This window comes from Sus scrofa, chromosome 2 (assembly GCF_000003025.6).
Source record: "Sus scrofa isolate TJ Tabasco breed Duroc chromosome 2, Sscrofa11.1, whole genome shotgun sequence".
Classification (NCBI taxonomy): Eukaryota; Metazoa; Chordata; class Mammalia; order Artiodactyla; family Suidae; genus Sus; species Sus scrofa.
The window spans coordinates 18,126,967-18,152,532 of NC_010444.4; the positions used below are offsets into that span (position 1 = coordinate 18,126,967).

A 25,566-nucleotide genomic window follows, 5' to 3' on the forward strand; every position below is an offset into this window, starting at 1 on the left:
CTACCACCGACTAGCCAGGCAGTAAAAGGAAGGCGTCAGCATTTTGTGCACCTACAACACACATTTGCTTTGAGTCAATTCCCATCCCCACACGAAGGACTGACTTTACATCCAGCATTATTAGCCAAGAGTGTTTCACATCTCTCAGGTGAAAAATGTTTAACACTTAGGTGCCGCTAATAATTTTTATGGTTGGAAATGAGGATCAAAGTACAAAAGGAAAAATAAATTTTCAGGTTCCTACATTCAGCCAAGTCTGCACAGCTCATTTTCTGCCACATGTTTTAAAAACGGCCTCTCTTAAAGGCGGGGGAGGGGAGCAGCAACAAGTCGCATTTTACTTCCCAGCTCTTCAGGTCTGAAATAAAAGCAGAAGCAGACAGACTTGGGGCGGGGGTGGGTGGGGGAATCAAACATTCAAGTAACACTATACGCTGCTACTGTTCCCCCAGGAGCTCCCTGCAAATGAGTATCAAGAACTCAATAGATACTTTCCTGGTAAAATACATAAACAGATAAATAAATTATCCCAGGCTGAAAAGAATTTCCACATCTGGTAGCTCACTAGAGCTTGTCAAACAAGTCAGAAACACGCAGGGCCAGAGAAGATCATTCTTTCACTGATTTCAGGGCTGGCAAGAGAATGTAACATTTCCCAAAGCTCTTGGCCGTCCATCAGGGAATATGACCCATTTGAATGGGCAAATGACCCCTGTGTTTTCTTCCAATTAAATAAATAATGATACCCAGGCATTAGGTCTCAAATCCAAATGTCTGTGTGCTCAAGTCACAGACACTGGAAGAAAAAAGCCCTTTCTGACAGGGTCTGGCCTTCCTTCCCAAGAACTTGCCAGGGCGTCCCTTAAAGGGTTCTATTCAGTGTATATTTAACACCTTAGAGAAGCAACTTAACCTCTTTGCACCTCAGTTTTCTCTGCAATGAAGCATGCAAGAATGGTCTCTAAGGTCCCTTCCCGTTCTGACACCGGGTTTCTTTAAAACAGCCTTCCGACCGGCGGGCTGTGAGCAGTCAACAGGCTGGTGGTGACTTGGATCGTCTCAGCCAGATGGGCAGGGAGGCTGCGCTGGTCACAGCCAGAGCAGCAGCCTGATCTGGGGACAGTGTTAACACTGCTCCATGTGCTGTGGATGCACAGAGGCCGGGCGGCAGCACTGCTGTGGCTCTCACAACCTCCTCCCAGAAAGGGACGCTAGAGGTCACGACCGGCTCCAAGCTAACTGCCCAGGTAGATCCTCTCCATCACCCCCCTCTCACCTTCTGGCTCTGACGTTAGGCTACCTTTCCATCTGCGAGCTGCCTTCAGCCTCAGCTCCGTGTCCCTTCAGGGAGCCGTGGAGCCTGTTGTGTTAAAATGGTCTCCGTAAAGAGATGCTTCCGACCCTCTAACAAAAGCACCGCCTTAAAATGTGTCTGTGAAAAACCAGCTGGGACTCTGGTGTCTGAGCCTACGTGTTAGGTCTCAAAAGAGGTGTCAGCAGAACCATGATCAAAACAGGTCCTGGGCCACCACACTCTCCTCCACGAAGGGAGCAGCTGTGCTCTCCCCTCCACTCGTGACACGCTGCTGGCCATCGCCGCCAAATGCCCTGGATCCTCACACGCACCATCTCGCTGGGTTTCACAGGAACGTGAAGGTGTCTGACACTTCCTATGCATAGAATTTCTGACCCTTTTTCAGATGAAACCATATCTTATACATGTGCCTGCACTCCTGATCTCTTAGATCAGGACGTCATGTGGTCTATTCTTCTGGCTCCAGGCAGGACTTGTAAAACTACCTTAGACAATAGAGGACTGCTGGCCACCCCTTTCTGAAAGGGGAGATGCCACTGTTTCTCCAGATTTCTTTAAGAATTTTCTGGAGCTACAGTAAGACAGGTCTGCTGCATGGTTTCTCTTTGATTCTCACACACTAAATACTGTGTTTAAACTGTTTTTTATTTAAACTAGGAAAATGAATCCAACTACTACAGAAATAAGGGTTACATACCACACACACACAACCAAACCAGAAGAAATGAAGATGCCCATTTTAAAGAGGAATAAGCAGGGGGATATTTTGCTTATATTAAAAGTGCCAATGTAACTAATCTTACCTAAATGACCTAGTAAGATCTTTAAATCTACAACCATAAAATGTACATTCTTTTTAGGGGTACACAGAACATTTACCAAAATAGACCTTTTCCTGAGCGAAATAATGAACTCTTACCAAATATATTTTCTGGCCACAGTGGAGCCAAATAAGAAATCAATAAGAAAAAGATAGCTTCAAAAACTGAAAAAGTAAGCAATTTACTTTTATATGAATCAAAGAAGATACTACAATTGAAATTAGAAAATATTGAAACTCAAGGATAATAAGAAATATGACAAATCAAAACTCGGGAAGGCAATGTAAAGCAGTAATTTAGGAGAAACTTAGAGCTTTAATGCACATATTAGAAAAATAAATACTGAGATCATTGATCTAAGTTATCAAGAGGTTAGAAAAACAACAGCAACTTAAGCGCACCAAAGTAGACGAAGAGATTAATCAAGAAAAGAGTAGTTAATGAAACACAAAAGAAATAAACACTAAAGAAAAATCAACACAATCAAAATTTGATTCTTTGCAAAGATATAACATTGATATATCTCTAACAAGGCTGATCGAGAAAAGGAGAGAAGACAAAAAGGATCGTTATCAAGAATGAAAAAGAGCACATCATTCCAAATCCTACAGGTTTTAATAAGATAACACTACAGGAGCTCCCGCTGTGGCGTAGTGGAAATGAATCTGACGAGGAACCATGAGTTTGTGGGTTTGATCCCTGGCCTCCCTCAGTGGGTTAAGGATCTGGTGTTGCCGTGAGACTGGGATCTGGCGCGGCTGTGGCTGTGGCTGTGGTTGTGGTGTAGGCCGGCGGTTACAGCTCTGATTAGACCCCTTGCCTGGGAATCTCCATATGCTGCAGATGCAGCCCTAAACATACAGAAAAGACACACACACACAAAAGACAACATTACGGATGATTTTATAGCAATGCATTTTACAAGTTAGTTGAAATGAATAGATTCTTTGGAAAACACAACTTCTCAAAACTAACACAAGAAGCAGCAGAAAGTCTGAATAGCACTCCGGTCATGGAAGAAACAGAGTCTGTGATAAGCAGACTAGAGTACTGGCTGAGGCCAAAGGGCAGAGTTAAGAATCAAGTTCTAAATGTCAAGCCTGGGCTCATGCCTAAGCTGCAGAAGCAAGAACGGAGCAGCCACGCACTTTTCTCTTTTCCTTACGTGTCTATTCATCTGCTTGTCTGTCTCTTTTCCTTTTCCAGTTACTACTACCTGATACAAGAATTACTGTTATGATTTATTTGTATACACAATGTATGTAATTCAAACCACTTATTCTTCAGATGTTGGCGGCTTCCACAGCTTCTAAGTCTATAAATTTAATGACCTCTGGCAAACTTTGGAAGCTTTCAGCTCTTAGTTCTTCAAATATTTTTTCTGTCCCACATTCTTTCTCTTCTCCGTCTGGGACACTGATGATACGAATGTCATATCTTTTGTGATTGTCCCACAGGTCCCTGAGGCTCTGTGCATTTTTTTTTTTTTTCCGATCAGTTTTCTCTGTGTTGTCCGGATTGGTGAACTCCTGTTGATTTTATCCTCAAGCTCACCAATTCTTTCCTGCTATCTCCATTCCCCTGTGGATCCCATCCAATGAATTTTAAATTTTTGGTTATTGCAATTTTCAGTGCTGAACTTTCCATCTGGTTCTTTTTTATATCTTCTGTTTCTCTGCAGAGAATTTCTGTTTTTCCATTTGTTTCAACAGTGCTCATAATTGCTTATTAGAGAATTTTTTTATGATAGCAGTTTTAATATCCTGGTCAATAATTCCAACATCTGTGCCATTTTGGTGTTGGTATCTGTTGATTATCTTTTCTCATCGAAGTTGCAATTTTCCTGGTTTTCTTGGTATGATGAGTAATTCTGGATTGTTTCCTGAACATGTTGAGTGTTACTATGAGACGCTGCTTCCTTTTACATTTTCTATTTTAGTAATAAGGAGTTTAGGTTCAGAATGCATGTCCCAATCCAGTTTTGTGGGCTGTGGATTGAATATCAATTTAGTTTTCAAAGACTGTATCGTGCTATTTTGGTCTGCCCAACTTGTGTGCTACCCAGAGGCTAATTTGAAACCTGGGTAGTATTCTACGCCACAGTTTATTTCCCAAAGCTTTTGCTGTGTTGATTCTAGTTAGTTTCATGGACTGTTTTGAAGGGAGAGGGGTGAGAATGTGCCCAGGAGTTCACACATAGATGTGAAAAATCCCTTCTTTCCATAACCTTCCCCCCACTCTCTAGCTAGGAGAGGATGGGGTGCTGCCTCTGCTGTCTGGGACAGGCTGGGGATGGTGGGCAGAACCCATCCCCAGCCCCACGTCTCTGCAGCTGCCTCTTCACTGACATTCACTTTGCGTAAGACATGGACGGTCAACTGGTTCCACTCCAGTCTCCAGAGTGGAGTGGCGTTGGGGGAGAGGTGTTTTTTCCACTTCTATTCCCTGTTAGTGAAGTTAGGCATGGTTAACAGGCCTCTGTATGACAATCTCTACTTTTTCTAGTCCCTGCATCTAGTTGGGAGGGTGACATACAGTTTCTTTTGTGGAGTTTGCCTGGTGTAGAGCGAGTGTAGTCAAAAGGGGTCCATCTGCAGGGCTGTCCTCCTCCTAGTCCTTCTAAGAGAAAGTGGGTTTTTCTTTCTCTTTTTTGTTTATTTTTATCTGTGCCTGTAAGTGTCATGGCCCTCTCGAGCACTGAGGCTGAGCTATACGGAGGGAGGTGGAGAGGGAGGGAGAGAGGAAGGAAAAAATTCCAAGGGAAGTCACTGCTGGAGCGGAGGACCCTGGCCAGTCTGTCTTCTTTTTCCAGGAATAAGGTGGCATGCGCTTGCTCAATCTTGTCCAGAATTGGAAGCCTATAATTTTTTCATAATGTTACAGAATATTCAGGTAGAAGAGTGACTAAATTGAAAAAGGAATTAAGAATTACCCAGCGATTGATATTGTGACTATCCACTTCTAGGGGAGGGAATACATAGGGCACGGTCGCATCTTCTTAGTGGAAATATAAAGTTGTTACTGTTGCTGCATAGAAGTTCAAATACGCCTGGAAGGGTGTGTGTATGGATGCTTTGGAGCAGCCAAAGGGGCAGACTGTGCTGGCTATAAAGTCATTGACTGGAGAAAAGGAGAATTACTTCCAGTTTTGTCTGTTTTTTTCCCCAACCGTAGACATTTTACTCCAGAAATGGCAGACGGTTCTTGTCTCTTCTAGCAGAATCAGCCTCAGCCTGGACCCTCGGAAGAAGAGCCAGCCAGGGGCCCCTTCCTTAAAAGTCTAAGGCCCAGCCCGTGGGGATGAGGTAGGGTATCCCTTCCAAACTTCTAGGTTCTAACAAGCCCAACCTCTTCCCCTCCTTCCTCTGCTCCTCCCTTTCTAGGCGAGGTGGACACTCCCTGCCGGTTTCGCCTCTTTATACTTTCAGCACTGGCACTCCCGTCTGCCTTCTCAGCTCTCTAAGGCCTTGTATTAGAACATTAAATACATTAAGTCCCTTCTATTGAAACAACTATTATAGATTCCTGAGTGATATGGATTCCTACTTGTGAATATTAGAATATGAAACAAAATGTTCAGGTGTTTTTACCTTCACTGAAGACAAGCTTCATACAAATAGGTTTGAATGGCACAGAGACAAAAATAGAACATCTATGTAAGAAAAGCTTTATAGGTGGCACAGTATGCTGAAAATAGCATTGAAACGAGTTCTGTGATTTTATTGGATACGTCATTTATGGGCTTCGTATAGCTTATGGATGGATGAGCCTTATCTGTAAGTAAAAGTGAGTAAGCTAGATTATTTCTAAATTTCTTTCCAACTTGAAACCATCACTTTATTTTCAAGAAATCACCAGTAAAACCATCAGGGTCCTGGAGTTTTCTCTGCAGGAAGATTTTCATAAGAACTTCAACTTCTTTACTAGAGGGTTATCTACAAATTCTGCTTAATTTTATGTAAGTTGTAATTTTCAAAAAATTCTTAAATTTCATATAAATTTTCATGCTATCTTTATATTCTTTTAATGCCTGTAGGACCCTTCTTTAATTCCTTTTCATTTCTGATTAGTGATAATCTGTGTTCTCTCTGAGGGGGGGATTCAGCTAGGAATTTATCAATTTTGCTAATCTTTTCAAAAAGATCTGGGACCTGTTACTTTTCTCTGTTGGTCTGTTTTCTGTTCCATTGATTTGATTAGCACTTAACTTTATTCTTTCCTTCTACTTGCTGTGAGTTTAACTTACTCTTCTTTATCTGGCTCCTTAAAGGAACAGACTTTAGGTGACTGCTTTTAGACCTTTCTTCTTTCCTAATATAAGCATTTAATGCTATAAATTTCCCCTAAGAACCACTTTAGCTATATGCCACAATTTTCTTTTCAGCTCTGGAAAATAATTTACTCACAATAAAATCACCAGTTCAAAGTGTGTTTTGATGAGTGTACACAGTCGCATCACCACCCCCACCACAACCCTAATGCAGCAACTTTTCCATCATCTGCAAAGTTCCCGCTTGCTCTTTTGTTGTCAATCCCACTCCCCAGCCCTGGCGATACAGTCTTTCCTACTCTAGAATTTCACACACAAAACATATCAGTAAGCAGCCTTTTGCATATGGCTTTATTCACTTAGTATAACAATTCTGAGACTTATTCATGTTGTTGCACATGTTAGTAGTTCATTTTCTTTCCTTTTTATCTTTCTTTTTGTACCCACACTGACAGCATATTGAAGTTCCTTAGGCTAGAGGCTGAATCGGCAGCTGCAGCTTTCGCCACAGCCACAGCAACACCAGATTTGAGCTGCATCTGTGACCTATGCTGCAGCTTGTGGTAATACCAATCCTTAACCCACTGCGTGAGGCCAGGGATTGAAGTGGCATCCTCCTGGACACTATGTTGGGTTCTTAACCTGCTGAGCCACAACAGGAACTCCAGTTCATTTTTTTAACTGCTAAATAGTATTCCACAGCATAGATATGCCACAATGTTTCTCCCTTTGCCAGCCGATACATCTACCTGGGGGATCTTACAAATAAGGCTATGAACACTGAGTACACATCCTTGTGTAGACATATTTTTTATTTCTTTTCAAAGCTGGGTCATATGAAAAGCGCAAGTTTTTTAACTTTATGAGAGTCTGCCAAACATTGTTCCAAACCGGTTGTATCATTTAGGGTATTTTACCAGTTACGTATGAGAGTTCTAAGGTGCTCCGCAGTCTAACCAACATGCGGCATTGTCAGTATTTTCAATTTGATTTAGTAATTCCAGTGGTACATAGGGATACTCATTGTGCTTTTACTTTAGAATTTCCCTAATGACTATGACAGGGAGAGTTTTTTCATACGTTAGTATGCATCCTATATCTTCTTTGGTGAACTAATCGCTCAAATGTTTTGCCCATTTTTAATTGACTTATTTTTTTCTTACTGAGGTGTGAGAGTTCTTTATATATTCTGAAAATGACTTGTCTTTTTTATTTTCCTGGAAGTGCCTTTTTAAGCATCTTTGATTTTGATGAAGTCCAATTTATCTGTTTTTGTTTCTTATATAAATTGTGCTATTGCCTATTGAAAAAAAAATCACTGTTCAGCTCAGACACACTAAGATTTTCTCCATTGTTTTAAGAAGTTTTATAATTTTAATTCCTGCATTTTGAACTGACAAATGGGTAGCAAATTGCTCTAGCACCATGTAGTGAAAAGCTTGTCCCACCTCTACTGAACTGCCTTGGGTTCTTTGCTGAAAACTGATTGACCACACAAGTGTGGTCTATTTCTGGACTCTTTGTTTCACTGATCTATCCATCTATGTTTATACCAATACCACAGTGTCTTGATTACTGCAGCTTTCTATGTCTTAAAATAAGATAGTCCTCCAATTTTGTCTTTCTTTCTTAAAATTGCTTTGGCTTCTCAGGTCTATAATGTTTTTATTTCAATTTTATTTTATTTTCATTTTTAAAAGTCCCCTTCAATTTTAGAACTAGCTTGTTGATTTCATTTAATTAAAAAAAAAAAAAAAAAAAAGCAAGCCTGAGTTCCCATTGTGGCGGAGCAGAAACGAATCCAACTAGTAACCAAGAGGTTGTGTGTTTGATTCCTGGCCTCACTCAGTTGCCACGAGCTGTGATGTTAAGTCGCAGACTTGGCTTGGATCCTGCATTGCTGTGACTGTGGTGCAGGCCGGTGGCCACAGCTCCAATTCAACCCTAGCCTGGGAACCTCCATATGCCTCAGGTATGGCCCTAAACACCAAAAACAAACAAACAAAAAAAATCCTTCTAGGATTTAGATTGTGCTTGCTTTGAATCTATACCTCAGCTTAGGGAGAACTTACACCTTAATAATAGTGAGTCTTCGGATCCACATGTATGATAACATCTTTCCATTTATGAAGCCATCCGATTTCACTCAGCAATATTTTGTAATTGTGGATTTTTTTTGTTTTTTTTTTTGTTTGTTTTTTTTTTCTTTTTTAGGGCCACACACGCGGCATATGGAAATTCCCGGGCTAGGGGTAGAACAGGAGCTATAGCTGCCGGCCTACACCACAGCCACAGCCACACCAGAACCAAGCTGCATCTGCGACCTACACCACAGCTCACGGCAACAATGGATCCTTAACTCCGTGAAGAAGGCCAGGAATCGAACCTGCGTCCTCATGGATACTAGTTGGATTCGTTACCACTGAGCCACAATGAGAACTCCAATATTTTGTAGTTTTCACAGAACTTATCTGGAACCCATTTTATTATTTTTTATAAGCATTTCATTTTTATGCTATTGTAAGAGTATAAACATAATTATATTTTTTGAAATATAGTTGACATATAAGTTGAACCTATTTAAAAACCGTTATAGTTGACATCTGTATACATCAGTAAAACCAATTAAGACAGCGAACACAGCCATTCCCTCTAAAAGTCTTCTGTGCCCCTTTGTTACTCTTCCCTCCTTCCCAGATTCACCATCCCCACCCCGTCTGCAGGTAACCACGGATCTTTTGATCTCTAAAGACCAGTTTGTATTTTCTGTAATGAGATCATGAAATGTCTTTTCGTCTTGCTTCATTCATTCAGCATAACTATTTTTAAATACATCCACGTTGCTGGGTCATGGCCCGTCTCTTATTCAGCAGTATTTTCCTGCATGGATACGACATTCATTCAACTTGTGGGAGACACCAGTTTTTCATTTTCCTCCAGTTTTTGACTTCCGCGAGTACAAATACTAATGCATTTATATGCTCTTATTTCTCTAGCGTAAACCTCTGTGGGAAGACTGGTGGGACCAGTCACATGGTAGAAACACGTTTAACATTTTAAACTCCAAATTGTTCTCTAAAATGGCTGTATCCACCAATCAATCAATGGAAAAATGGGCAAAAGACCTGAATAGACATTTCTCCAAAGAAGATATACAGATGGCCAGCAAACACATGAAAAAATGCTCAACATCGCTGATTAGAAGAGAAATGCAAATCAAAACTACCATGAGATACCACCTCACACCAGGCAGAATGGCCATCATTCATAAATCCACAAATAACAAGTGCTGGAGGGGCTGTGGAGAAAAGGGAACCCTCCTGCACTGTTGGTGGGAATGTAAACTGGCACAGCCACTATGGAGAACAGTTTGGAGATACCTTAGAAATCTATACATAGAACTTCCACATGACCCCGCAATCCCACTCTTGGGCATCTATCCGGACAAAACTCTACTTAAAAGAGACACACGCACCCGCATGTTCACTGCAGCACTATTCACAATAGCCAGGACATGGAAACAATCCAAATGTCCATCGATAGATGACTGGATTCGGAAGAGGTGGTATATATACACAATGGAATACTACTCAGCCATAAAAAAGAATGACATCATGCCATTTGCAGCAACATGGATGGAACTAGAGAATCTCATCTTGAGTGAAATGAGCCAGAAAGACAAAGACAAATACCATATGATATCACTTATAACTGGAATCTAATATCCAGCACAAATGAACATCTCCTCAGAAAAGAAAATCATGGACTTGGAGAAGAGACTTGTGGCTGCCTGATGGGAGGGGGAGGAAGTGGGAGGGATCGGGAGCTTGGGTTTATCAGACACAACTTAGAATTGATATACGAGGAGATCCTGCTGAATAGCATTGAGAACTATGTCTAGATACTCATGTTGCAACAGAAGAAAGGGTGGGGGAAAAATGTAATTGTAATGTATACATGTAAGGATAACCTGACCCCCTTGCTGTACAGTGGGAAAATAAAAAAAAATACTAAAAATAAAATAAAATAAAATAAAATGGCTGTATCCAGATAGTGGAGAAGCATGACAAGCATGCAGGCTAGAATAATATCTCAATATTAATATTCTGTCTCCTATCTCTTTAATAATCTGTCTCCTGTCTTTTATATGCATGGCTGTACTGGAGATTTATTCATTCATCAAATATTATTGAGTAACTGCTGAATGGACTGAACTAGGTTAGGCATAGAGGATACAGCAGTGAACAAGTCAGCATTGGTTCCTGCCCTTATGGGGCTTACGTTCTAGAAGAAAAGCAGACAGTAACCAACACCCTTCATGGTTAATTATATGCTCACAAAGAGGTAGAGTCGGGAGACTCTCTGAGACCTTCTGAGATAGAAATGTTTGTGCTGAGTGCTGAAGGATGACTAGCAGTCAACAAGATAGATATGGCCTAACACTCTGTTAAGTGTGACAAGGAGCTAGCTCTGGGTGTCAACAGAATTCCCCAGGACATAAATTTCTGTTAACTGATTTGTTTATTCACTTAATCCATCAAGGCTGCACGAAAATAATCCCAGGCTTTGGCACAAAAAAACGGGATTTAGAAGCACCATCTTCTGTCTTCTGACTCAACACAAAACTGTACCATCTCCAAAAGAGAAACATCCCTTTCGAATGATGAAAACCACCACCAACCTTTCTCATGAATCACAGCAGACTGATGAGAAGGACAGCAGCAGCTAACTCGGCATCTCGTGAAGGGCAGACAGAGCACATGGCCCCCGACCCAGAACGTGCACTTGCTGAGTGCCGCCCGAGTGGCGGCGCTACGCAATACACAACCTTACCTAATGTACATGACCACCCAACCAAGGATGTACTGTCACTGCCATTCTATGTAAGAATAAACCACAACCCAGAGTGGTTACATAAGTTATCCGTGGTGACAGAGCAGAATCTTGGACCCAGGGCTATCCTAACTTTGCTCGCGAAATTAATTCCTATGCAAGAAATAATGTGACAGAGTTACCCTAAAGCGCCAGTGGTAGGGAACCTGAGGAAAATACCTGTTGTCCTTAGCACCGAGGTGATGTAGTGAGGGAGGGACAAGTGATATGCTGATGGTTCTGAGGACTACTTCTGAGGACCAGTCATCTCTGGCAGGGTAGAATCCTCAGGGAAGAGAGTATAGTGTGATACAAATTCGGATTTAAACCCCTCCTACTTATTTGGCTGCGTGACTATGTGCCAGTTATCTATCCTTGCTTAGGCTCAGTAAAGAAAAACAATGAACTGCCTTGCAGGTTTAGGAAAAGATCCTAAGAGATGTCCGTAACCCCCCAGTAAATTGACAGGAACAGAGTACGTGTACAGAGACGGTGGCTGGAAAAGCCGTTCCTTCTACAGCATTGAGAGCAGACTGCAGGCCGTGGGGATGAGGGCTCTCCCGGCCTCTCCTCCTCTGAAAGGCAACGGCTTCTCCAGAGGTGATGTGGCATAAACACGGCGTCAGAGCAAAGAGGGCAAGATTCAAGCTCAGTCCTGCTGGGTTTTGCCCCTCCTCTCATCAACAGATTTGTTTTTGTTGCTTGAAACAAATTCAAGGTTGAAAGAGATTCCAGGTCTCATGAGGTCTCCAGGTTCCAACTCGAAGTTGAAAACAATTCATCTCATCTACCTTTCTTTCCTTAGACTTCATTTCGACCAACTGCAAATACCAAACAGGTAGCACTCTGTCCACCTTGGCTACCTCATTTGGAATGCTCTCTTTTCTGCCTCCCTTTTACCACGAAAATAAACACATTGGGGATTGTCTGAAACCATCATATGTGAATGGAAAGAGAAAACACTGGCAGAAAAAAACTGATCTTTTGGCCACGAGTTGGCTAGAGGAGTAGGTAATTTACTTAAAAAAAAAAAAAAACAAAAAAAAAACCCCGGGAACGATAGTGTACTAAAAATCATCCAACACCCTACATGCAATGATATAAAAGACAGCTCTGTGAATGAAATCAATCCAGAAAGACGAGTGTATGTTTATTAGCTACCCTCAGGCCTCTCACTGGCCAGTAATGATATCGATCAGGGTATCACACATCAGTCTGTTTCACAAAAAATTTCTTTTACACTCAAATATACATATATAAAATAAAAAGCCTGGTGAAACTTGAGCTTTTGATCTTTGGTGGTGGCAGGGGGATTCTTACTTCTTCCCCTTGAAATCCACTTTAATTTAAGGCTTAGAAAACAGATTTCTACAATAAATATATATATATATATATATCAAATATGGCTTCATTAAATACAATGTCATCATTTCTTAGAATCTCAAAGTTAACAAGTCCTGAGTCAACCAAAGATGGTCCCCTCTCTCCCAAAGGCAGGGCGAGCACAGGGGATAAATTTCCACCCTTTCCCCGTGCCAGCCGTAGCTAATTGATTCGCACACTCTGCTTCGCCTGGTCTGATGCCACTACCATGCCCGGGCAGCCGCAGCCTCTGCCTGTCGCCATCGTGCATCTCCATGCATCCTCCCTGACAGGACTCATGGACTCATCAATTTCTATTGCTTTCACCAGGCCTCGGCTCTGGCACTTTCCCCGGGGGAGACCTTTCCTGGTCTCCATACTTAACCCTTGAACCCAGTCTAATCCATCAGCGGCACTGAATGAACGGTGATAGAGAATGTTTCTCCCCAAAGACAGGCAGCCAGCCTCTCCACTTAAAACTCAGAAAGAAAGCCATCAACAGGGTCTGCTTTCTGTTTGTCAACGTCGCCGGCTTCTTCGCTTACTGATGTTTTTACTGCTGCCAAGCCCAGCTGCTTGAGTCGGGGACGTGCTAGGCAAGGAGACATCAATTAAGCGCTTGTTAAATGCCATAGGCGCTCTTCTGAAAATGTCCCCTGGGACTCTCCTTGGGAGTTCCCGAAACTGGTGGACGGCACAGCTGTCATTCTGGAATAGGGTTGCCCCAAAGTTTGAAGGAAGCGTCACAGCCCACACTCCTAAGTGCAGCTTTTGGACTCGACGAGGATTTAGAAATTGTGCCCTTGAGCACCTAATAGGACACGCTTCACGAGGAAAGACAAGCTGTACTAGGCAGTAAATATCAACCGTGGGAATGTGCTGTGGGAAGCCTCCTACCTCATAACCAAACTGCAGCTCATCAGAGGTCAGCATGATGATGTCGTCGTCAATGGCCAGAACGGCCTCCGTCTCGATTTCATCGTAAGGGAAGAAACGGTTACTCAACTTGTTTTCAGCAGTTCTCACGACTTTTAATGGAACCCGGATTTTGGGCCAGAGAGAATCTGGAAAAACGAAAAACACCAGGGTATTGATTACTCTTGTATCTTTTGTGAGGAGGTAAATTGGTGAGAGCATCATTATCCCAAATGGGACAGAAGAGTCAAGTTACGCCCATGACGCTCATGAAACCCACACGCACAGCCGTGCGAGGGGCAATTCTAACAAATGCATTCTTACGAGCATATTTTATTTTGTACAGGGTTCCATCCTCTCTACATCCTCACAACACTACTGATTCTCAATACTGTCTGAACCGGAATCCACGAACTGCCTTCCCTCACAACTGAGAGACAGGAGCACGACCTGATGAAGGTCAGAGGACAAGAGGAGAACGGCCCTGGGCAGCCTCACCCCAGCCCGTGGTCTGAACATCAGGCCCCTTCGGCCTCTGCGCAGCCCTTTCAGGAAGGCACACCCCGGCTCACAACCCGCCTGCAGCTCCGCTAGGAAAGACGTGTGCTGAAGACGAAGACGTTGCCCCCAGGCCCCCACCTCCACCACGCCCTCCCTGACGGCCCCCCAGGCTGCCTAATTCGGCCCTCGCCGGACCGCGGCCCCGAGTGAGTTCTGCTTTCCTAACTTAGCACTTTACCCCGTCGACAGCCCCGCTCTCCTGACTCATTGGGTTTGGTTTCTCATCACGACCAATTTACAGAGTAGCTATCAAGTTTCTAGGTCCAATTACGTGGGATTTTCTGGTATACTGAAGAAACACCAACTCATGACTCGCCTTACATTTTTTTCCCAGTCTGCTTTGAAATGACTGAAGCAATTCAACCTCAGGTTCCTTATTTTAAAATGCTGTGTTTAGCATAGCATGAAATTAATACTTCTTTGGTACAGGATCCATGTCATGGAGCTCAGGGTTCTTTACAGAGGGCAGTGCGCCAATTTGAACAGAAAAGGTATCACACGGCTTCCAAAAGCCCATCACATAATTGTGGGAAGGTTTAGTTTTTGGGAGTCTTGAAGCCCTAAAATGCCTGTGGCCACTCCAAAATCACCACGCTGAAGAAGTATGACAGGGACAATCAGGAGGGGAAAGGGCGGTCTTAACCGACCGTAAATAAATATCTTACGTCTCCAGAATTTACGATCTATCCATGCAACACATTGTTGGGGTGCTCCACGGGTCTCAGAAGAAGCCTGTGCAAGTAAGAGGCCCTATAATTAAGGAAGATCCTCCGAGTTCTAAATAAGCCCAGAGCCTAAAAAAGCCGTCAACTCAGAGTTCCTGTTGTAGCTCAGAGGTAACGAATCCAACTAGAATCCATGAAGATGCAGGTTTGATCCCTGGCCCCGCTTAGGGTTAAGGATCTGGCATTGCCGTGAACTGCTGTGTCAGTTGCAGACACGGCTTGGGTCCTGCGTGGCTGTGGTGTAGGATGGCAGCTGCAGCTCCAATTCCATTCCCACCCTGGGAACTTCCACATGCCACAAGTGTGGCCCTAAGGAGCAAAAAAAAAAAAAAAAAAAAAAAAAAAAATTCTGTTAACTCCAAAAAGAAGCATGTTTGGGAAAGGACTGAGATAGAGACCAAGGAAACGATCCTATGGGTCACTGCCTTTCAGTCAGTAATAAACCTATGGTTAATCTTAGTTTCTTTCCTGGTCCGAAGTTATATAATAAATATCCTCGGGATAAATGGGTGGGCACAGGACTGAGAGACTGGATTCCTGAGTTCTGCAATATCCACAGGGTTCTTAAGCAAGTCCCTTCTTCCCAAGAAGAATGAGCAGAGAGAAGAGGACCTTTATTAAGCAACCAGTATACTCCAGACACTTTATAGTTGCAATGTCATTCAGCCTCCTGACAAGCCTGTGGGGCAGAAATCATTTACAAAGCAGGGTTTACAAAGCCCAGAGAGGTTATATAAGCTGGCCGAGGTACAGAGCTAATAAAGGATGAGGCCAGTATTTAAATCTAAATCTGCTTAACATCAACAAGCAATGAGGACCTGTATCATCTATTACAGCATGAAAAATCCCATGTTTTCCTAGATCTGGAACAAAACAATGACATTAAGTAAGTTTCCCCAGCTGTCACCCTTATTCTCCTTTGCTTCCCATTCCCTCTTCCAGATAAAGAAAATAAATCCTGTCATAAATTTCCAAATCCTTATAAAATATGAATAAATTTCAACACCTAAAGTAAAGGAAGTTATAGCTCTACCGATTAGACCAGTGGTTCTCAACCTTTTGTTAATAGGATTCCTCTGTGCTCTACAGAGGAAAAAACTGCTGAGAACCCCAGAGGTTGTTTTTGTGCACGCGCGTGTGCGCGCGCGCGCACACACACACACACACATTTATTGTATTCTAACTTAAAACCAAGGGAATTTTAAAATCCAATACCCATGAGCACACATTCCATCGGCCACTGGAGTGGATGCCAACCCATTCCACGTAGCCCCTGGAAAACTCCACTATACACTTGAAAAAGTAGGAAAGTGCAGGAAAGGCATTATTATGAAATAATTTTAACCACACAGACCCCCTGAAAGGAACTCAGGGATGTTCAGGGGTCCCTGGACTGCATTTTGAGAACCTCTGTAGACCTCCAGTGGACCTGTGTATTCATATCTGGTATCACAACAGGAAAGCAGTACCAACAACTGAGAAAGAGTCTATAAGTCAATGAGGACAGTGTAGGTACTTGAATCCAGGATTTCTAGAGGGTGCTTAAAGAAACGAAATACGCTCACGTTCAATTTATTGTCTCTTAGCTTCAAATTCACCCTTCACTGCCCTGTTGGTGATACTGGAACCGGACCCTGTAACCAGTTCTGCTTTGCAGCTGGCACGATGTTAAGCCTCGGCAGTAGAGGGCACAGGAGGGATGCTCGGAGAGGACAGGGGCTTTTCTTCGTGTTACAGGGAGACGGATTTAGACTCAAAATAGGTAAGAATTTTCTGATGGAATAAAATGCCTTCAGCAATACAATGTGCCCTTTTACTTGTAATGTTCTAACTCTAGAGACCAAACTAGATGCCTCTGAGGTCTCAGGACGGAATGAGGCAGAAACATTTCACAGAAAGGACGGCCTTTGGAGAGAGCTTAAAAATCTCAGGTGTATTCCTTACAAGCCACGTGATCTTGAATAAGCCAACCACTTGGTACCTGCATCTTTGACTATGAAGCTGGAACAGTAATATCATCTTCACACATGAGAAGGTGTGAGAATGAACATGAACGTGTCTAGTAGTCTGGCACGTGCTAGAAATGCACTAAATGTCAGCTGAGCTTTTCCTTGAAAGTCGGCATCTATTTCCAGAGCAAAGGATTTTTTCTGAACCTTAGGGAGGGGTGGCAGAGTGGGACATATTAGAACGGGTACATTACTCGGACAATCCAGCAGCATGTCCTCAGCTTGTATCTTCAATGTCCACTTCGAGAACAACAGAACCCCTGCCATGAATCCTCTAAAACTGAGAACACCTAAGGCACTGATGGAACTAATGAAAACCTAAGGTACCGAAGAACATGGGGTCTTTCCCACGTTAATTTCACAAGGCAACAAAGAGCCGCTCTTCTTGCAAAGTGTATAGGAAACAGACTAGCTGCTTGTGTTAAGTGTGGACGGTGCTCCTCCTGGATGAGGCGCTCATGTGCGGAGTGTGCACGGCATGTCCAACAGACCACTTTCCACATTCTCCACCTGCGTATATCCAAAAAATTTCTCGAGACAATGTCTGTAAAGAACTAACCTGCCTCCATGAAGTCTCTGATGGGGAAGTTCCAGAGGGTGAGGAAGGCCAAAGAGGATGATACGGGGTGAAGATGGAAACCATCATGACCACAAGCTGGGACTCCAAACAGAATTCCCAGCTTGGGGCGCTCCTGTCGTAGCTGAGTGGGAACGAATCTGACTAGCATCCAAGAGGACGCAGGTTTGATCCCTGGCCTTGCTCAGTGGGTTAAGGATCCAGCGTTGCCATGAACTGCAGTTTAGGTCACAGACACAGCTCGGATCTGGCATTGCTGTGGCTGGGATGTAGGCTGGCATCTATAGCTCTGATTTGACCCCTCACCTGGGAACCTCCATATGCTACTAGTGCAGCTCTACAAAGACCAAAAAAAAAAAAAAAAAAAAAAAAAAAAGAAGAATTCCCAGCTTTTTGTTTTCACATTTTCAAATAAAACAGGCCCTTTAAGAAGGGAACTACCTTTCTCCTCTCAGGCTTTAGCATCCTTTCTGTGGAATACAGGGAGAAGAGGGTAGCAGTCAAAGAATATAATTACTCCCTGCCCTAAAGCAGATAATTCTGATATGGGATTTCAATTCTGCTTTAAAAACAGGAGAGGAGCACAAGGTAGGAAAGAAAAATATAGGTGAGAAAGAATGGAATTTTTTTTTTTCCTTTGCCTTAGTATTCTCAAAAGAATAGATTTACTTTTCTGCCTCTCCTTGAGCCCGAGATAAGAACCTGGTTCATCTGCATTATCCCAAACCGGAGACCTGACAAAGCGTGATGATTTTCCTACCGCTAAATGGCAATCTGAGTCGCTACAGCGGGGCCTAGTGTACAGGGCATGAGCATTGGATCCAGAGAGACCTGTGTTTATTTTTGGCTCTGCCATTTTGCAGCTCTGTGATTGAGGCAAATTACTCCACCAATCTGAGTTTCGCTTTTGGAAAATGGGGATAATAACAGCTTCCTTGCAGGTTTGTCATAAAGACTAACAACAGAATGTGTTCCTATTCCTTGCATATAAAAGCTATTATAAAATACAGGGTGATAATAACACTCCATCACTCTCATCTTCACAATTGGATTCTTGTAAAGTCTTACGCACTTCACTTCTCCGACAACTTGAAGAGCCGTAGACAGAAGAATCTGGGGTCACTTCTTAGCGTGCCGAAGGAGGCATAGAGTCACAGCTGGAAATCTTCAGGCTCTTACTCCCAGAGTAGTCTGAAAAGTAAGATTTCTCAAAAACTGTCGAATTTATGAAAAACAAACAGCTGAGTCCGCTGACTAACAACTTTAGTTTTGAGCTTTAGTCCAGCTTGAAGGAGAAAAAGAACTCCTTGTGATAAGGATTTTTGCTTTTTCTAATGTGCGTTGATTAACAGTTTTCTCCCAGCTGGATGCCAAGAGAGATGTGAACAAGGAGAATCCTCCTCCGCTTGGCAGATGCACTACGAAGCATTCAGGTTGGTGACAAGGACCCCACGCCTATCCTGCCACGTCCGATCACTGTCACAAACAACTGCAGATCCACAGAGTAGACGGTCAGGTTATCTTCGTACAAATCTTGAGCTCACTCCAGGGGTGCCTGAGCTGCTCGAGGTATAGCTGGTCCTCACGACCCTCATTCCCCACGATCCCAGAATTCAGCCCGAAGGAAGGGAGCTGATGTCCGTCTCTGTCACCTCTTCCGAGGGGACCATCCTGCAATGCTCAGCCCATCCCATCCTGCTTACCAAGAGCTACGAAAGTCGCAGTCTGACTCCCAAGATCAATTCAAACTTAAAACCGAAATCGGTTCAAACAGAAGGCTGAGTTAAACCTATCTGAAATGTACAAGTAACAGCTTCCTTCAGACTGAGGCCAGGGGCCAAGCCAAATAACCTCTCTATCCATCACGTTTGGAAATTGAAGGGCTAGGGAGGACGAAGGTGGTGGCTTGCCTTGCCTTCTGACAGAGCTCAAAGCCAACGTGATGAAAGCTCGCTGGAAATTTCTATTGCCTCGTCTAAGTATTTACTTAAACTTCAAACCCAGCAATTTAGACTTAAATGTAACCAAAAAGAAAAAAGTATTTGGTTGGGTTGGAGAGTGAAAAAAAAGGGGGGGGGGATTTCTGCCTACACTAATCCTCCCGGCAGCAGACATGTTAACCACAATATTTATTTTAGTAAATGTAGAGAAAGTGAAAAACATCACTTTTGCCTCTACTATTTCAAAGCCTTGGACTTGCTTTTTAAAAAATATATATATTACTAATGCCGTACATGAGAAATCAGATGCCTTTGCTGGCATAAGGGCCAGAGCTGACAGGCCCATTTACCAACTGAACAAACACCCCACAGACGATTAAACATGGTTCATGTTCTCCCCCAAACAACCGCAACGCCAGAGCCAGAGCCCTGACCTAAAAACCATGGTTAGAAAAGAAGCTGGTCCAGCCTCTACACGTGTCAAAATTAGGACCTTGTCGTTGAGGGCTTTCTTTCCTCCCTAGAGCCGAAACAGTTCAGAAATAAACGAAACTCTTGGTCATAAAATTAACCACTACACTTCAGTAGGGTGTACCAAAAATTAAAACAACACCCAGCCCCAATACTTAGGTTTGTGCTCCTGCTTTTCGTTACACCAACACAGGGGCTTAGACCCACAAAGAAGAAAAAGATTTCTCCCTTCTTGGAGTCTGCAGTGATACTTGCCCCAAAGGAGTAACTCAATTTCATAAAAAACAACTCACCTTACTTAAGCCCACAGTGGCTAAACCAAGGGTTCTAAGGAGAAGCCTCTTTTGCAGTTTGCCCCAGAATTCTGCCTATCTGGGCCGGAGGGTGGGTTCTCTCTGCAAGCTGGGGCCTCCGTGCAGGAGCGAGCCCACATCACGACAGCCGGCCTTCCTCCACAAAGGGGGACGTGGACCCACACCTCAGTACCTCCGTCCCCCTCCCTCGGGAACCCCCACGACTCTCCCTGCGCCGCTCCTGCCCCTCCCGCCGCCTCATCCTCCCTCCTCTTAGATCCGTTTTCTTCTACGGTTTCTTTCTCCTTTATTGAGAGTCGAACAAACAAAACAAAACGATCCAGAAAACTAGCTGTTGGGAGGAAAAAACTGAGCATGAAAGATAATAACAGTAATGATACAAAGGCTGTGTGCTTCAGGGTATAATATAGGCCTTTGTTTAAAATAGCTACTTCATTTACTAAACTGGGGCTTCCTGAATCTAAAAACAAAGTACTGAGCATCGCAGAGAACAAAAGTCTCACCAAGAAAAAAATTCTTAAATGTCTCAGTTGGACATTTAAGTTCTCGTCTGCCTCACAGACAGAAGTGTGTTCTTCTCCCAGCCTAGACTACGGATCTACTACCAGGAGTTTCCAGGGTTGACCGTCCCGACTTCAGTATGGCCAATTAAATGGGAACAGCCATAAAAAGTGCAGATACTACTGTCAGGCAATAAACTAGACCTTATCGGTGACAGTGGTGCACATTACAAACTTCAAACTCATTCCTTGCTCTAATCCATCAGAAACTTCCTGGCTTTAATAGGCCATAAAGGGCAGGAGCTTTGAAGTCTCTGGGATTAGGATCAGTAATAGACGGACTGAATGAGAAACGAAATGCAGGTGGAAGGTACTCTGTGCGTCCTGAATTAAAAACAAATCCAATGAATCAAGCAGTCGTGCCAGCCAGCAGATTACGGGGGTGGCCCAGGCAAGGAACAAAGTGATTATGGATGAGCCAGCGGGAGCATCCAGCGAGGGCTCACTTTAAGGGGCTGATTCAAGCCTGAGGAGGGCATGCTTTGCTGACTTTCCCTATCAGAGGTGAGGCCATTCTTTTTTGAAGAAGAGCACAGTATCAGAGCTGAGATAAGGAAGGAGAAAACTAATGCCTTTTAAACTGAGTTTTCGTGTAAACAAATCAGCTGAGATGACTGAGGGGAGCCGAGATCTGTTTTCCCAAGGCTGATGGCCTTTGATCCTATTGATTCCTAAGCCCTCAAACACTTGTGGCTACAGAGCATGCCATGGGCTTAGAGTTAAATGGGCCACCCTAGAACAGAGGGGGATGACTGAGAAAATTGGGGTCATGCTGACTCAGAAATGGCATTACTATTGACAAAGCAGGCAAATTCTTCTAAAACAAGGAATGCTAACAACTTGGCCATCCAAAAACTGACCAAGCTAAGAGGTACCCCAACTGGGCCTTTCCTGAAAGTACCACTTCCCCACTCGTCTTACCTTCCGGAGGGTTTTTATTCTGATTATTCCAGACGACTAGCAGCTTCGAAAGACTGGGCACCTTGGACACTTCTGTGATGACCCGGAAGAGGCTCTCCACTCGGTCGTAGGTGAGGACGATGGCCGTGAAACCTTGAGACTGGGGGGGATCAGTGGGAGGAAGAGAGGGTTGCTCACACTGCCCCACTTCTGCAAGAGAACAGATAACTGTGGGTCCGAGAAGGGTCTAGAAACAACAAGGCTCATCTCTCCGTCAGCCTCACTGATAAACCCAGACATGGGAGATTTCGGGGCATTTCCCGTGACCACTCCAAGAGCCAAGCAACTGTGCAAAGTCTTCCCCTTCTCAAAATTTGTACTGACTCACTCTAATTAATTCGGCTCCGATACGAAAAAATTCTCTGAACAAGGAGCAGAGAATTTTTGCAGAGAACAGATTTTCTAGTTAAACACGGCAGCTTAAACACATGCATTTATCACCAGACCCCCCAAACCCATAAAATGGCAGTTAATGGACATGGAATATAAATCGACCCAGACAATCAAATGGGAACAGCTGAGGAGCAGCAGAAACATGTTTCTGAAAGACAGAAAGGACTGGAGAAGTGCTGACAGAGCAGGAGAGTGAGAGCTGAAACCCAAGTCCCTACAAAGGGGGAGGGGGCAACAAGCCAAGCAAGTCCCAACTGTTAGCCCCACAAAGGCCCGCGATTACACTCAGTGGGAGGGCGTGAGGAAGAGGTGGGGCTTGAAAACAGGGGGAAATATCCTAAAATATCTGCCTAAAATATCTGTGAGGAGCAATGACAGACCCAGGGCCCAAGCCTTCCCGTCGCCTGCCCACTCAGTTAGAAAACTACTCTTCTTTCCGGCCCGAGCTAGAGAAAGGAGGTTCATTCTCTGAGAAAAGTGAAGCTCCAGACACGGAAACAGCAGCACAAATGAGAGGGAAATGCAGCTAAAGCCTGTATTTCGAAAGACGGACTCTATGGCCTTCTTCCCCCTCCAATCCCCAAACATCAGCAGCCCTTGCCACTCTGTCATCTTACAGTGAAGTTCCACCCTCTTACAGTGAAGCTCCAGCATCTTTCAGGGAAGCTCCATCACCTTACAATGAAGCTCCATCATCCTAAGACTGAAACTCCATCATCTTAAGGGTGAAGCTCCGTCATCTTACCATGAAGCCCCTCCAGGCAACACACTTCCCTTAAACAAAGAACGTCTGATCATGTTTTTAGTGCTTCCCTCTTAATCACAAACAGATCCTAGACTCAGACATTTCAAGAACATCTTCAGCATGAGCAACAGAAACCAAATAAACAAAGAGGAAAACCAGAATTCAGAGGAAACAGAGACAACAGAAGAAGTAGAAGGAAATTAAAAGAATAACGACAAATCATATCCTCAGAGAGAGAAGACTTTTCATTCATGAAATAAGAATTGCTCTTTTCATTTTAAAAGACCTACCAAAGAACAGGAAAGAACTCTTGAACATTAAAAACATGACAGCTTAAAATCTTCTTAAAAGGCAGGATTCAAAGATAAAGATGATGACTTATTCCAGTCTGGTGAACAAAAAGGGATGAAAAGCAGGACAGAAAAGAGGAGGCAAATCCAGGAGGTCTAACATTCATCTAATAGGAGGCTCCTGAAAAAGAAAACACAGAATATGGAAGAAACAAAAATATCAAAGAAATTAAGTTAAGTACTCAGAATAGAAGCTATGAGACGCAAACTTTCAGATTGAAAGGGCTGAATAAGCATCAGTACACTGAACTTTAAAAAGACAAAAAGACAAAATGGCAACAACAAAAAGCCCAGTGAAACAAAAACCGTATCAAAGCACATCACTTCTGAGCACTGAGTCAGAGACAATGAAATGTACGTATCTCGATGATGAGCATGAGAGTTCGCTGTACAATTTTCGCAACTTAAGTCTCAATTTTTTACAAAATAAAGTTTAAAAAGTAGTGGAAAAAATTCAAATTCTTTGCTACCATTAAAATATTAAGTAATTTTTAATGCAGCAATGTAAACAAAAATTTTTTTGTACTGAAAATAGGAAAAGACTTAAAACATTCTTTTATTTTCGATCGGCTGTATGAGATGTAATTTGTACACTTACAAGGTATGCACTTAAAGTATACAATGGTTTTGGGTATATTATGGTTACTAAATTTTAAAAACTGTGGTAAAATATGAAATGTGCCATTTTAACCATCTGAAGTGTACAATTCAGTGGCATTAATTACATTCACATTCCCATGTTAGTATGTGGAAAGCCCCGGACCTAACTTCATCTTGGCCGGGAGGAGGCTGAATGTGCAACGTCTTGTTATTCTGGCTGCTGACACTCCCTAGAGTCTCTCATACTCTGGGATTCCCAAGGCCCCCTCCCCTCATCAACCTCATCCATATCACTGATGGACACCCATCACCACGTATGTGACAACAGCTGTTTGCCAGATGTAACAGTATGGGACAGGAAATGTACACAAACACATGGAATACACATGGAACGGGAACTCAAGGAGACTGAGTGGGATTCCTGGAGTCCTCATGCAATCAGGATATTAAAGCCAAAATGTCCACAACAGGCCATAATTAGATTCCACAACCAAGAGACACAACAGGAAAGGTTATCTTCTTAATGCTGACTTTCTGTTTCCGTGACATCGCATCACGCTTTGGCTTTAAGCAGTATTCTCAGGACATTGACTGGATTTTAATTTGTACCCTAACATCTGATTACCTTTGTAGGAATACCTTTTCGTTTTCTACTCCTGTCTCATTCTTCACAGCTTCCTGACTTGTATGGAAACTGAAGTTGGGAAGCAGCCCTGTGCCTCGGTCACAAGTAACCCCCCAGGTTCGTGGTCCCTCTGCCCTCACCACCCCAGCTCACTCTTCTACTCCTCCCAACACAATGCTCTTATACTCGACAATCACCATTTTATTTTTTGGTCTTTTTTTTTTTTTAAGGCCACACCCGTGGCACACGGAGGTTCCCGGGCTAGGGGTCCGATCAGAGCTGTAGCCACCGGCCTGCACCACAGCCACAGCAACTCAGGATCTGAGCCACGTCTGTGACCTACACCACAGCTCACGGCAATGCTGGATCCCTAACCCACTGAGTGAGGCCAGGGATTGAACCTGAGTCCTCATGGATGCTAGTTGGGTTCCTTAACCACTGAGCCATGATGAGAACTCTGACAATCACCATTTTAAATGGAAGACACACACACACACACACATTTTCTTAAAGAAGTGTGTAAAATAATTTAACACGTGATGTCCAAACAGTCAAGATTTACTTGAGGGCTAGGCATGCTAGGAACTGTGCTCTACATATATTATCTCATGTGAGCCTCTCGACTACCCCAGAAGAGCTAGCTCTTATTCTCATTTCACAGATGATGAAACTGTGGGATCGGGAGCAGTGAATGACGTCTAACGATCTGCTTCGCCAGCCCAAAAGGAAGGAAGAGACCATGAATGACCTTCAAGGTTGCATAACCTGTGGCAGAAGGGGCAAAGACCCAGGGCTGCAGGACGGTGGCAGCCTTTCCCCATGCCCTCCAACTGAGAGCAGGGTAAGCACAGGCTCTGGAAACTGGGACTGCGGGAAACGCGGAGTTTATCTCTCCTGGGAGACAAGAACGCCGAAGATTTTCCTTATCCTTGATAAGCAAATCTGGGCCGATTAAGGAAAAGCCCACCCAAACACTACGATTTCAGAGAGTACATGAAATAAAAACACACTGAATATAAAACACCGACACAAAGGGAACGCATAAATTTAAAAAGGTAAATACACTTCTAACACAGAAGGAAAAACTATTAAACCTCCAACAAAATGAGGTCTGTTCTTTGGGAGAAGTGGGGGATGCCAGCACTCCTGCATGCCTCTATGACACTAAAAGGAGAGGAAAA

At 43.4% G+C, this 25,566-nt stretch overlaps 1 protein-coding gene across 1 annotated transcript in view; it reads right to left on the minus strand.

The window, feature by feature from the left end:
* Positions 1-25,566, minus strand: part of EXT2 (exostosin glycosyltransferase 2) — a 139,440-nt gene that overhangs the window by 27,177 nt on the left and 86,697 nt on the right. Inside the window, 3 exon segments of the mRNA XM_021083158.1 lie at positions 13,538-13,704; positions 21,634-21,783; positions 21,786-21,822. Coding sequence (XP_020938817.1) covers positions 13,538-13,704; positions 21,634-21,783; positions 21,786-21,822 — 354 coding nt within the window.